The 15,119-nt window shown below is 36.3% G+C and overlaps 1 protein-coding gene across 2 annotated transcripts; it reads right to left on the minus strand.

Moving 5' to 3' along the window:
• Positions 1-12,195: 12,195 nt before the first annotated feature.
• Positions 12,196-15,118, minus strand: si:ch211-221j21.3 (uncharacterized protein C10orf143 homolog). Of its 2 annotated transcripts, none has more exons than XM_052570102.1 (4): positions 14,742-15,118; positions 14,291-14,422; positions 13,291-13,353; positions 12,196-12,881 (listed from the first exon to the last, which is right to left on the minus strand). In XM_052570102.1, the coding sequence occupies exons 1-4, from the start codon at positions 14,811-14,813 to the stop codon at positions 12,852-12,854; spliced, it is 297 nt and encodes a 98-aa protein (XP_052426062.1). In that variant the 5' UTR covers positions 14,814-15,118; the 3' UTR covers positions 12,196-12,851. The 2 variants fall into 2 exon arrangements, with proteins under 2 accessions (XP_052426062.1, XP_052426061.1); XM_052570101.1 differs by having other exon boundaries at positions 13,291-13,356.
• Position 15,119: the final 1 nt, after the last annotated feature.

Raw genomic sequence — 15,119 nt, forward strand, 5'->3', positions numbered from 1 at the left:
GATGGAAATCAAAGATGCGTAAACGTCAGAGCATGACAAACAGGGCGAATCAATCATTCGTTTTTGCATTTTTAAACTGTTGCATATGTTCTCTTCGCCTTAATCATGACAACTAATTACATCGTTAATGATCAGAAAAGGGAAAATGAGGGCAAATAAAATCTTGATGAATTATGTGTACTATTAAAGTCAAGTCATCATATTTATGATAACAGTTTATTGTTGTTTCTGGCGTTATTATATAAAGTTGTTCTTAGAACAAGCGCAGACATTGCATACAATTATGTAGGCTATTTTATCCTATATAATTATATATTATATAAAATCATATAAAATTATATGCTATAAATTTAATTGTGGATTTGTAGCGGGTTGAAATAAAGCCTATAAACCAAATAGCGTTAAATAATAAAATACATAAATAATAAAATATGTGAATAAATAATGCATTAACAGTAGAAAAAAAGGACAAACAATGTTCTTAATTATAACTCGTCTAAAATATCGTTAACAATATGACAAATCTCAATCTCATTCTCTCCCTCAAAGATGAATCTGAGCATCAGCCTAAATGAATAAAACGTGAAAATATATTAATTTATTTAATATTTAAGAAACTGCCGGGGCTTTTGGCGGAGCAGCTTTTCATCTTTGAGATAAATTTGATGAAGAGCGCCTCCTTTCGACACATCTGTGGAACAGCGTTTGAGATCACAGCACGATTAAACGGGAGAAGAGCACTAATCAATCGCTTAATATCGATTAAACACGAGCCAACCCGTTTCTGATTCTCTTTTAAAGAGTGACAGAATTTATCACTTCACAACTGTCGTGCATTGGATGTGCTAGCAATCATCAAACAGTCTGAATTTAAAAAAGACGACGAGAAAGACTTAAAACAAAAACAAAAGGCGAAGTCTGATATGGTAATAAATGATAAGGAACAAATTCTAAACCTTATTTAGCAGATTAAGGTGTCCATCGTAAATTAAATAGGCTACACATAACAGATAGCCATATAATATGGTGTCTCAGGGAAAAAAAAATAATAGTAATAATAATAAAAACTCCTATAAAAGTATTGTATCGTGCACACGCCGTCGTGTTCAGTATCTGCTGATGTATTTATTTGCAAAAAAAAAAAAAAAAAAACTCCATATCCAGCAGCATCTGTATGGTGCAGAAGCACAAAGTGCATGTGCTGCAGAATGCATGTGTTATTTCTGTGTGAAACAGATCGTGCTGAGGGCACCTTCACTGTGAAAACAGGTTTCGATTAGGTAATTTTAGATATTGTAATTGGCTTTAATTAAACATGTATCGCGCTAATTAACTCAGATTTTTGCTCAGCCGCTGGGACTCTCGTGTCGGCTTTGATACAGTCGAGCAGATGTCCCAATACAACTCCAGTGACAATTACAAACTTCAGCTCTATAGTTGGCTGGAAATAACTTCAACCCTTAGCTATATGCTGCTTGACGACATTAAACAGGTCACCGTTCCGGTATATTTCATATACATTTATTTCGTTTAAATACAAGTAATATTTATTTAAAACTAGCTGCGTATGTATTTCACACAGACTATCTTTATTCGATATGGTAAAATTAAAACTTTTGAACGTAGCATTTTAAAATATCATTTACACTGCACGAGATTAACTTTTCTAGTTTATCTTTTATTTGCATGTATAAGTAGCCTATTATATTATTATTAGCTTTTGTTTTTATTAATAGGTTGTTAAAATAAAACTAAAATTATTAAAAAGTATAAACAATAACAATGGTGACGATGTAGTGTTAAAAGTTCAAATTATAATATGAAGTAATATGGATTATAAATCTATAAAACAGTTATATTAATGATTAAACACCACCAACAAAACAACTACAACTACTGCTAATAATAGTGACGATGATATTTGTCATTATTATTAACCTCAAGTTCTTTCTTTGTGTGTCAGTGTAACAAAGATCGTGGTTCACAGCTGATTTTAAATGAAAACAGCAGAACATGTGAAATGGGCTGGTTATGTCGAGGTTGCCATATAATAATTAGCATTTTCATTCTGCTGCTGAAATGAAGAGGGAGAGAGAGAAAGAGCCCGAGGCGCAGCTCCAGGCAGCACCTATAGAAAGAAAGGAGCGGAGAGCCATTCTACACAATTAACATGTAAAATATCCAGTGGAAATGGGCTCTGAAAAGAGACGGAGCGGGTCAGCTACACCTCATTTCAGCTGATCCCGTAAACTCTCGTGATTATAAAGTTTACCGGAGTAATTAACGGCGCGGGGCCGTCAGCTGCACCTGTGCTCGGGGCCCCAAACATACACCACCAGTGACAGAGACACAGATCTCAAGTCTCGCTTTTAAACAGCTCACCCCGAGACGAGTTTGTCACCAGCAGCACGTCCTTCACGAAACGCGATTGACCTACTTTCTTCCAGTTATTTTCACAAATCAGACGCTCGTTGGGAGCTTGAACATCTGGTGACCGAGAGGAAGAGCCACCGGTCTGTCTATGCAGTCCTTTCTCTGGGCGTTCAGTCACTTCTGCCCCTGTAGGTGAGACGATCTCCAGCTTTTCTGGCACGGAAAGGTCCATTATGTGGTGCCACTGCCCCACCTACAGGCCTGAGGCGTAAAAAAACGGTCAGTCGGAGCCTGAGCTCAGATAGAATAGAATAGAATAGAATAGAATAGAATAGAACTTTTAAAGAATAAAATCGATAATGGATAGAATATTTAAACAACATAGTAAAACAGTACATAAATACATTCTTAGTGTTTGTTGCATGTGAAATTTTAATTTCTCTAAAATAAGTTATCTAGACTAAACAAAATGGCAAAGACGCCATTTTTACTCATAAATGGTAACAAGCTGAAATAAATGTGAAATTCAGAAATAGAAAGAAATAGTATTTCCTTGTTTTAGTGAAATATTTTTTATCAATGTACAGGAGTAATTAACAATAAATATTATTCAATATATCATTCAAATACCTTTCAACAATACGACCACAATAAATATCATTTTCTGCCATGCATACATTTAAGTGTGGAAAATGTAAATGTTTACACATCTTTCTATTTTCAACTTAAATTATTTGCCCTTAACTAATCTTTTTTTGTTTTATTTACCTATTCATCGATCAATTTAAGGGCTTTCATACTTCCAGCAACACTGGAACCAAGAAAAAATGCATGCATTGTTTTTTTTTTTCATATCAATTTTGCACATATTTGAGCAAAGCCTGTTTCTCACATGACAGATCATATCTAAAAAACGGGTTTTAGTCAGAATCCAGTTGATAAATGTGTATATAAACAATTTCACAGTGGTTCAGAAACATTAAAAGTAACATTTTCAGTCAAACACATTTCAAACACTACATTATGATAGTTAAAGCTTCTTTAGGAAACCTCAACATTTTACTTTCAGATTAAGCTGCCAAACAAAACCAATTTTCACTCAACTGCACACTATTGTGATGCAACGAGACTACTAAATGTAGTCCACAATTTATCATTCGGAACTTCCTGCTATTTCCTGAGAGCACATCACCCAAACACTCCACATGACAGAGTCAAAAAGGTCAACGCTATGAAATGAAAACTACGGAGGAAAGAAATTGAAAATGTGAGAAATGACAACTCGTAGCACCAAGCGGCACTGTTAGTGACTGCCTTGCTGTATCAAACTGAAATTCCCCAGCTGCCAGCTCTAATAGGGAGGGTCAGCAGGTCAAAGTTCACACAGCCCCTTATTGCTGTGTTACGTTGCAGTTTAAATTCCCAGTGGCACTGGCGGACGAGTGGAGGCGCACACTCACTTAGAGACGTGTCTTACATCCACAATAATGGCAGGTCAGATTGTAACCAGGTGCATTATTAGCCCATAAATTTTTAATTGAGTAGCCTTAATATCGATATAGAGTCTGGTAGTTAATTATTTTCTGTCGTCCATTGTTTTGATGTCATAATGGCATATGAAGCCTGAATTGTTTCTATACCATTGCTTTGAAAAACAATTTCACACCCATTTAAGAATTAAAACACTAAGAAATCATTCTGGATGTCTAGAATCATTCCACAGAAGTGACAAGTCCCATGGCTGGGAAGGCAGTCTAAATGTGTGTGTGTGTGTATGTGTGTGTGTTTTACATCATGTGGGGATAATGGCATCTTCCGCGGTTTCTACTGTATCTCTGTCCTGAACAGATTCACACAGTTTCACTCTAAAGATGTTCGACGCCGCCCACGTGCATAGCTGAACCTTTAATCACACAGAGGAAGCAAACAAACAGCCTCTTTAATGATATTCCTCAAAAAGATGGAGATGAAAACAGCTGGTGGAATTATTTATTTCCTAAATGCAGCATTTTTAAGTGCAACACAAAACATCAGACGTGGATTCCTCGAAATTACCAGGCGACTGCTTTTGGGATGCTTTACTCTCACAAATCTTTGAGGAACTTTAGTGGAATAGTGCCACTCCAAACTGTGAAAGATATTGGGCAAAATATACAGTGGGGTCCAAAAGGCTGGGGATTTGCTAATTTAGTGCAAACATTTCATGAGCGGAATAACAATTTTATGAATTTCAGAATGTCTTAGAATTTAGTGTTTAGTGTCATCCAATTGCTTTAATCACAAAAGCACACATGCTGAAAAATCTCCAGCATGATTTCAGAAGGCCGTTTGACATATAAATGCCTTGCCTGAATTTTTTACTATTTTCATAGTGAGTTGAAAAGTTTAAAATAGTACAAATAAGTTTTTAAAGTTTGGTTTATATATATATATATATATATATATATATATATATATATATATATATATATATATATATATAAAAGTATTTAGGGTTGACTCTGTTAAAAAATTATTCAAAGGTGTTTGCCTAGTATTATATTTTCCAAAAAGCCAGCACAATTTGTAGAAGAGATACTTTTGGTAACACTTTAGAATAGGTAGCACCTATTAGTAGCTTATTAGCATGCATATAACCAGATTATTAGCCATGTATTAGTGCTAATTAAGAACATAAAAATAAAAAATAAAGATTAATAAGATAATTGTTTTTGAGTCACATGAGCAGAATTTACAAAATAAATAAATAAATAAATAAAATAAAATAAATTCCAAATTCAGTAAAATTCAATAATAATAAAAAAAGAAATTCCAGATTTCAAATGTGCTCTTTCCCCTGCTCAATCTACAGAAATTCCACCATTTATTAATGAATGTTATATTTCAGTTCATGTTATGGAACACAAAAATGGCTTAACCATCACATTTAGTTGTGTGGTCTTCAAATGAACGGTTTTTCACTGGATGTTTGTGTTTTTGTAAAGGGGTGTGTTTTGACAGATGCTATCAGAGATTCTAAGAGCTGTAAAGAGAAAGAAAAAGGCAGAGAAAGTAAGAAAGGAAACCTGCTCAGATGGAGAACGTGAAGATCATTCTGATGTGTGAACTTGACATTATTAACAGACAGAAAGATGAAGATGCAGCCGTGAAAAAACACAAAAAACAAAACAAGTAAATGCTTAAAATAAGTACTGTCAGTTCTGCGCTGTGTACTGGGACCCCAGAGGTGAAAAAAACTGTGAAAAAATTCACAGAGGTTTAAATTAAACAGTGAAATGCAACATCTGCGTTCAAAAACCTTTTACCCCCGATTTCACATGTATTGTTTTCTATTTTTTATGTGTGTGTGTGTGTGTGTGTGTGACTGTGTACATGGAGAAGTTTTAAAAGATTGTAGGCTCTGACTCATTTCCACTGATTTAAGGGAAGGGAATGAACAACGTCGTGGTTGTTGTGAACACATGGCCTTGGTGAAGAGCCGTCCTAGTTTCCTGAGCTGCTCTGAGAAGAAGAGGGTGTGTTAGAAACAGCATATGGAGGGCATGTTTGTTAGTGCATGCACAGTTGATAAATGGATTAATTGGTTAGATTAGGCTGCAAACGCTTTGATCACAGAAACGGCGCAAAGAAATGTGTTTATTGTTTATGATGATTTTGTTCATTGAGCTGTAGCATGGGCTAAATATGCAATGAATAAAAATGATGCATTCGTGTGTACTTGTTATTTCCTGTTTGGAGCAGAAAATCAACTCAGAACTCATTGTGAAATGGTTTTGAATGTGAAAAAGACTTCTGTCTCAGAACTTGCTTCATTTTAAGGACTTTTAACAGAACAGTCAGCTAGAATAAATATTTCAATCACTGAAACCTCATTTCACACATCAAATGGATTATACACAAAGTCAACCTCTCAGATCATTTAACATTTGCCAACTCGAGCAAAAACACAATTTGAACTGTGCAAGATGAAATATAACTTCATAAAACATATTTATTTTAAATGATCTAACAGGCTTTCAGTGGTCATACTCAAGACACTGAAATGTTACTTATTAGCTTACATGAGTGTGTTATTTATTCACTGTTTATTTAACCAGACCTCTTTTTTTTATTATTATTTTTTTTATATGTATAAACCACATGGGAGGTTCTAGAGTGAGACAAACCAACACAGAATATAAAGAATCCATAAATTTTACTCACTCATATTTATGCTGTTGCTTTTCCTCCCGAAGTGATGTCACTTCCTGCCATGGATGATGATGATAAAGATGATGATGTCATTAGAATTTTACAAAAAATACATTTTAGGATTACATTGATACTGGACACACACACACACACACACACACACAAAACCTATTAATTGATTATGAAATGTTCTGTTTAAAACATTTTGATCAGAGAAAGAACATTTTGAGAAAAGCATCTGGATTCATTAATAATAAATTGTTTAGTACAGTAACATTTAGGTGAGGAAAAAATGCATTCGAATTAAATATAATTTTAAATTATAACATGCTAAAAACACAAACTACAATCCTTTTTCATGCAAGCTAATATTCCCTCCTAACACACATGGGCCATTCTGCACATCTGACATTCTGTCTCCTTGTTTTTCCCTGAATGAATTTATTTATTCATTCATGCACCCCTTAATCATTACTCAAAAACTGTCAATGCAGCAGATATTTTGGAGGAAACTAAACACTATCACTCGCAGGTGTTTTCAGGCATTTTACGCTGCCTCAAATTTAGATTTCAGGCTAATCAGAGAACAGCCAGCAGCATGTGTATCCCCTTTGGCTGCAGGAGGTGAGTAGAAAGATGTGAATTGAATCTGCACGAGTGTGAATCGACAGGCCTGTCATTGCCAGGAACCCCAAAGTATCCTCCCCAGAAGAACAGCATGCGTCTTAATTTTCTTTACCTTTCTGCGCGTCCTCAGGGGACAGGCTGCAAGTTCGCCCCTCTTTGACTTGGATTTGATTTAACCTTTAAAGCCAGGTGCGCGGCTTCCTCTGTAAACATCTTCCGATGTATTTACCACGACTGCTGCGTAGATACAAACAAGACAGGGGGGCTGTGAACTCAACATGCATTATTAATCTAGATTATGCTTTATTTTCTTTATCAGGAGGGTGTGAGGAGATAAAACGCCAGCATTAGGTGTGTTTGCTCCCTTCCTGCGTGACACACGTGGGCTTCTCTTTCTTTTGTTCACTTCAGTCTCTTCTGACACGCAGCCTGGCGTTAAACAGAGCGAGAGAGGCCTGTTTTTATGTGTGTGTGCTCTTACACTTCCAGCATTTCAACTGTTAGCGGCGCCTGACTCCTGACTGACAGGTCGACACGCCAGCGCTACTCTACATGCTTTCATGGCATCATGTATGTTGTGCGGGTCTGTGGGGAATGCTTTGAGCGCCTGGAGAGCTTCGAGCACTGTCAAGGCTCACTAAGAGCCGCAGAGGTGATCGAGGCTAAGTAAAAAACCTTAAAATACACCAGCATCAGTTGTGCTATTGTTTTTTCACTGAAGGGAAAGAGGTCTTGTCGAGGTCCTCATTCCCAGGAGAGCGAGCGATGCTAAGAGAAGTGGCTTTCGAAAAATAAAAGCACATTTTTGCATGACTTGATGTGTGTTTCTTTCAAAGCACGAGCTACAATTTTGCACAGGGCTGGTGACATATCATCACACACAATATATAATTCGGTTAAACTAATACAAATATAGTGGCAATGTTTTGAAACCTGTCACCTGTGGGGAAAAACACAAAGAAAAGAAAATGCACAGATAATGCTGAATATGACTTTCTATTATCTGCAGGAATATGAATTCACATGAATATTATGGCTGACTAACACACAAATCCTTTTGAGAATGAACTTGTCTTGGCCATATATTAAGTATAATAAAGGAGAAAAACTTCTGATTATGCCAATTCTCATTTTTCAATACTGTAGCTGCAAAAAAAAAAAAAAAAAAAAAAAGTCTATATATATATATATGACCAAAAATGTGTTTTTGTGAGATCAACATATACTAACCCTTCATCTCCAGCTGTTTTTATCATCCACCGACCTTGACATCATACTACAAGGCATTAATATTTGATAAAGATATCCTAGACACCTTTATATGAGCTCCCAATGTAAAACAAAAGATAACCTTGGTAATAGCTTCTAATATTTCACATCATTTTTTAGAATTACACTGAATCTTATTATTTAATTTTGTGATCATTAAAAGGTTTCACCATATGTTGTTTGCTGCCAGATTAATTTGTCTTGTTTGATTATTACGTTTCAGCGACGTTCAGGCCTCTGCATCCCACGTTTTCCTCTGAAGATGAATAAAACATATTGGGTAAAGGTTACACATTACAATATCTCTCTGCAATGGGATATTGATTCTATAAAAATGAAATAAATAAATAAACAATCCAGCGAATCCCTTCCAAATCATCCATTTATGAAAGCAATTTACAGTCTATGAGAGCATTGTCAGGCGTGATTTTAAATGGAAAGATCTTAAGATTTAGGACAAAAGGCTTCCATGAAAGTCTGAGCGAGGCAACAATGAATCAGTGCCCCATATTCATGTCTCTGAGCGTCTCTTTAACAGATATAATGCAGACACCTCCACCGGTCTTTATTCTTTCCCACAATGCGCAGCTTTCAGGCCATTCATAAACAGGAAACATCAAAAGATTAGGCCGAAAGATGTCGATATCTTAACAGTGCAAAATGGTCATATATACACAGGTCACCCGTGTGGTGCATTTACACTTTTCTCTCCCTTTAACCACATTCAAAGAGTTACGCCCTTTATTGACGAGGGTTTTGATAATGCGCCGTTATCTAGCAAAGTATCTTTAAGTGAGTGCAGAGGTAGCAAATTTGACTCATTAAAGGAGCGTAAAATTGTGTCTTTGTGCATGACCTTTTGTTCAGCATCTTTGGAGAATTCTGTTACTAAAGAGAGCAGTTTTTTGAGAGGAGAGAGGAAAGACTCCACGAGTATTAGGTTCCCGTTGGGAACAATGCCGACAGGTTCACCTTGCAGAGCATGGGTGTAACTTAGCCTAGAATATTGTGGATCAAAGCCTCATAAACAAAGTAGGTGGAAATGGTGTAAGAGTATATGAGATCCAGAAAAGAACACAGCCATGAAAGAGACGGGCCTAAACTTCAGGAAGAGGCAGGGAAAGATGGAAATTTTGTCAGTGCTGCGTTTCGGCCTTTAGACTCTTTAACTGAGATCTCCCATTGAGCAACAGAGAAAAATCCAGCATTTACAAGATTCTTGAGTCTAAAGAAGGGCCTGCGAACAACAAAAGCTTTCTTTTATTCGGTTTTAATGACCAGATAATGGCTACGTTTAGAGAAGCGATACTATATATTCAACTCTTTTCTAAAGTAAATAAAAGGTTTAATGTGCACAAAGCGCACATTTTCAGAACGCATAATGCAGTGATTCTCAACCAGTGGGTTTCAGCCAAAAAATGGTTGAGTTAAAGACAGAAGGGAAATAGTAAGATTAAACTTGACTAAACTATTATTATTTTTTAAATTCTTTCTCTCTTCTCGCATGTTTTACTCCAATCCAATACTGTGTATGCTAATTATTTTTGAAAACTCAAAAAAAAAAAAAAAAAAAAAAGAGGAGAAAATGTTTCCCTTCTTTTGACATCAAAGGCCACACCTTGAATATTAGGATCTTTTCCCACAGTGCACTGTTCTTAAACTGATCTATCAGCTCCTGTGTAATGGATGATTGGGAAGTACTGATTGTCATTATTTTTAACAACTTTTTAATTAATTTATTTATTTATTTTTTAAAAGTGGACTCCTTTCACATTCACATTCACAAAAAAAACAATAAACAATAAAACAAGAAAGTTATTTTAAAAACTAAAAATACAGGTTCCAAATGGTTGTTTTTTTTTTTGCTTTTTTGTGTGAGGAGCATTTTACTAAGAATGTAAAAAGAAGGTCTAAAGAACATTTTGTGCAATGAAAATGTTAAAGTTCTTCCTCAAACAACAAATGCCAATAAAGAAGCTTTATTCTGAATATATTCACTGAAAGGTTTTATGTGGAATCCAAAATGGTTCTTCAGTGGCATTGTTAACCCCTTTTTGAATGTTTATTTTAAAGGTGTATTTCACTGTGAACTTGCCATCTTTAAAATAAAGTTCCGAATGTGTGCTTTCATCATGGAAGAACCGCTTTGGGTTCTCCAGACCTTTCACTGATTATAATAACAAAGGCTCTTTTTTTTCTTAGCGTGTTAACATTTTAATAATCTAAAGAACCTTTGTCCACCCTAAAGGACCTTTGCAGTGTTAAAGGTTCTTCATGGAAGCATCAATGCAAATACAAAACCTTTGTTTGTGAGAGTGTAGCCGACAAAACATTCATCATTAATACGCATATATAATCAAGAAAGCAACTAGTCAGCAAGCTAGAACGCTTGATTGGATTTCCTCCTCCCTGCTGACAACGAACCAGAAATTTCCCCTGCATGTGCACACGGTGTACCCTGACCCCGCTGATCTGTACAATAAACCCATAATAGCCCTTTGTCTCCCTAAGGAGAACACACCGGCAACCTGGGCCACTTACGGGAAACCAGGAGCCGGTCCACGCAGCATCAGGTCACAATGAGAGCGGAGGGGGCTGGAGAGGAAAATAATAACTCATCTATGAGGCCGAAAGCACCAACATCTAAACAAACATATATGTGCACCTGTCACAAGCGCTCGGAGGGACTACTGTGTTCATCTCCACTGTGTCAGACAGCAGTTGTCGGGCTTGACCGGTCTGATCTCCTCAGCATCTCATTACTGTCCTTATGAAAAGCTCTTATGGGTCGCACTTGATCTCCAAATATGAGTTCTGAAGATGAGTTGTTGTTTTCTCCTTTTTCTCCCGCTCGCGCTCTCACTCCTCGGCCTCCTTTATTAGCAGCTAAGCTCTTTACACTTGTAGCATATTGCAGTAGGTTATAGGACTAAGCTTTATTGTCCTACATTATTGAAAATCTAGGCTCTGAGAGCCGGCCCCAAGAGGTCAAGCTTTGTCTGAAGGCTGCCTCTCATTTCTCCACCGACAAAAGCTAACACTGAGGGAGGGTGAGGAAGATTGAGCTGGTAATATACTTAAATCCATCTTGGTTGACTTAGCACAAACTTCGACCCGTCCCCACGGCTCCTCCTGAGCTGAGGTAATTCCTTTATAACTTACAGGAGCAGAAACTATGACTTATGAATACACGGCCACTCTTAGAAGTCTCTTGTAGGAGAAGCTTGTTTTATGAGCTGGGCCGCAGCTTGAGGAAGTCATATCTGCGAGAAGAGTCGCTCATGTCAAAATGAGTATTAAAACTTGCTGTCTGAGGGGGATTGCTGATACAAGTCTTTGCTCTTTATGGAAAAAGCATCAATATGTGGGTGCAGGTGTTCTTCTTATTAATCGGAGTCGTTTTTGAGAGAATAAAACTTTGATATTAAGGGCGAGTTATTTACGCTCACGACATGGAATGATGAAGTGGACCGATAAAAATGAGACATGCATTGTAAAACTTCATGTTTTGATTGCAATAAAACACCAGGGATATTTCAAATGAATTAAACAGAGAAACAGATGTATGGTGGTACCAAATATTTAAACACTAATGACTTGCCCAAGTCCCTCAGAAGAAAAACGGAATGGGACACTGCCATCTTGCGTGCATTTTTGGGAACAGCATGTATTGATTTTTTTTTTAAAGAGCCTGAGGGGAAAAAAATATAAAATCACACACACACACACAAAAGCTTTAATCAGATTAGACTTTATGCAAAATATTATGGATTGGTTTATAAAGGATACAAATAGGTTAAATCACTGAATACACTCAAATGTCTTCTATAAAGGAAACAAAACCAAAGACAAATCTATTTGAGATAAGACAAAAATGACCTTAAAAAGATCCTTACATACGTTTCTGGACATTTAACTACCAAATGAAAAGCAAATTAAATGTTAAACCCCGCACATTCTTAAAAATAAAATCTACATGTGAATTTTTTTTTTTTAGAAAAATAGTATAAAAGAGATTATCTGTGCACTTAGTTTCACAGACTTTGCTAACATTGCATTAACAGCAGTAATTCCTTCTTGAAAATCATGACCATGCAACACTGAAAAAATGGACAGTGCAAAAATGTCAGTATTAAAAGTGTGATCTAAACCTTCATTCATGCCCCTTTTTCTTTTTTTACCACTGGAGTGTTCTTGGTAATGTGAACCTCATTGCTACGAAACACTATAAGTTACTACTGTAGGACGGTGAGGCTAGTTGGAAAATGCATGGAAGGCACAAAGCATGCGGGAAAAAAACCCACATGGTATGAATAAACTGCAGATCGCTTCTCTGCATTGGCCGTTTATTCAGTCGATTCATTTTCTCCAGGAGTCATCGGCAATGCTGATCAATATCTCATGATGTGGTTTATATGCCCCTGTCAGAGACAGAGAGAGAGAGGAACATTGATGTGACACAGGTCAACTTAACTCAACACTCTATGCATTGTATGTATAATGTTCATTAACCCTACGCAAATTGATATTCATATATGCTGACTACGTGTCGTAGTGGTTAGATCAGCTGGTAGGTACTCTGGCCTGCGGGAAAACCCTTCAAAATGTGCATTTCTTTCTCGTCATGAATAAATATTGATTTGCAGGAAGTACAACATTTCCAAAGGCAATCAGATAGCTTGTATTATCGCCGCCTGGTGAAAGTGCTGTGGGTAAACTGATTTGATGAATGTGTCATATTATAAAAAGTGACACTTTATCCACACACACTTTTGACATGAAAGAAGAGGGGAATATTATTGGGAACCCACAATGAAGAATGTTACTTACAGGTTCACCCGCCATACACCTGGGGCAATACTGTCCTGCACCGCGTCCTGGGGCGGGTAACACCTGCTGAAAACCCAAACACATCAAAAATACAAAGAAATCAAATAATCACCATTATATTTGTCAGTTTATGATTTAAAAAAGAATGAATATTTGCCAGTGGGCTCAGAAAAATCTACTTAACTCAAAGGGAAAACGAGTTTTCATTCCACACTGACAGATGCTCGCTCTTGATTTAAGCATAACTCACATTAATTTGTTCAAATTTTGATTTCAGTATATTTTGATTTTCTGCTTCTTTTAAAGGCCTTAATTTGTGACTTTAAAGTGTGTTCAGTGCTGGAATCATTTTGGGGTCCAAAAGGTACTTGGTTAAGAAATTTATATACACGGCAAAAAAAAAAAAAAAAAATTACTTTTTTTTTATGAACAACAATCATTATTATAGTGTTTTATTTTACTTTTACCTTTTTTGTTATTTTCGTTTTTAGTACACTTGAGTGTACAGTGAATTAAACATAACTGCTATTTGTATTATATGTATACTTATTTTTTCGACCTGCATATATTTTATTATTATTGCCATTTGATTATCCTGAAATAACACCTTATTTCCAAAATCTTTCCGATCACTTCAGTAAATGCAAAAAATATATATAATAATAATAATAATAATGATTGGCAGTGCAATAAAACAGACTGCTTAATAGACCGTGACCTTTAACCCCTGCATTCCTCATGCTCCATAAACACAAGGACATCAGATAAGAGCAATATACATGTTCAACACAACACTGTAAACAAGAGAGACGAGAAGAAGAGAGCCCTAGTCAAATAAATAAATCATACGTTTCTAAAAAATTCCTTGACATATACAACAGCCACATTTTACCCGACGGAGAACTGCATGTCAGAAAAAGATCTAAATTGTTTTATGTGCATTTGGAATCCTATAAGAGCTGGAAAAATCCCCATTAGGATTTTGGACTAGATAGTTTACCATGCCAGGGACGCTGGCGCTCTGTTCATTTTGAGGGCTGTGATTTTGGCTGTCCCACGTGTCCATTGGAGCTTCCATCACCGCACCATTTTCAACCCGGCCACAGCCTCCCAGTCCATTACACAGCCTTTTCTGTGAAGTTCAAAAGATTAACATGCATTAAACTATTTCTAGCTTGATTATGTAAGAAGATGCCAGTGGAAGCAAACGTGGCTGTCATGTCATGGTGCACTCAGTTTCTATAAATCATAACAGCTATTTTCAGAAATGATCAGGTGGGTTTATACATATGCACTAATAATAACTCATAACTCTTTTTGTAAAGGGCAACAGCCTGTGCAAATGCCACAGAAGGTCAAACAAATACAATCAAAAGCAAACATACAAATGCATATTTATTTAGCATGTTTAAAGCATGAATCAGTATATAAATACAATAAAGTCCACTAACCGGCTGGTTGTGCCGCTGTTCCAGCTCTTCACTATGTCTTCTCTTATTTTGCATGGGACTTATACAATCCATTGGTTATTTTACAGTACTGAAGCCAGTATTGTACAGTACTGAACTTTAATTCTTCAACACTTGATGAATCAATGTAGTCCGCCCCAAACTCCCATATGGATATATATGCAAATTCAATAACCCATTGTATTAAGCAGTCAAAGGCGGTAACTTTTATTCATCGACCACTGAGGTATCTGTACAAGTATTATAAAAATAAAACAAAAAGTAAAACAATAATTCTAAACCAAACAAAACAAAACCAAGGTATTCCCGTGCGACTCTTCATGCCCTGCTTTTATTCCGTATTATAAGTTCCTGTATCGT

This window comes from Carassius gibelio, chromosome B12 (genome assembly GCF_023724105.1).
Source record: "Carassius gibelio isolate Cgi1373 ecotype wild population from Czech Republic chromosome B12, carGib1.2-hapl.c, whole genome shotgun sequence".
Lineage (NCBI taxonomy): Eukaryota > Metazoa > Chordata > Actinopteri > Cypriniformes > Cyprinidae > Carassius > Carassius gibelio.

Bases quoted from the DNA above. Each gene is read 5' to 3' on its own strand.
- si:ch211-221j21.3 (XM_052570101.1), bottom strand. From the start codon at position 14,813: ATGGATTGTATAAGTCCCATGCAAAATAAGAGAAGACATAGTGAAGAG. The intron at 13,357-14,290 runs GTAAACTATCTA...TTGGGTTTTCAG, and splicing joins GCGCCAGCGTCCCTGGCATG to CAGGTGTTACCCGCCCCAGG. The intron at 12,882-13,290 runs GTAAGTAACATT...TGTCTCTGACAG, and splicing joins GGTGTATGGCGGGTGAACCT to GGGCATATAAACCACATCAT.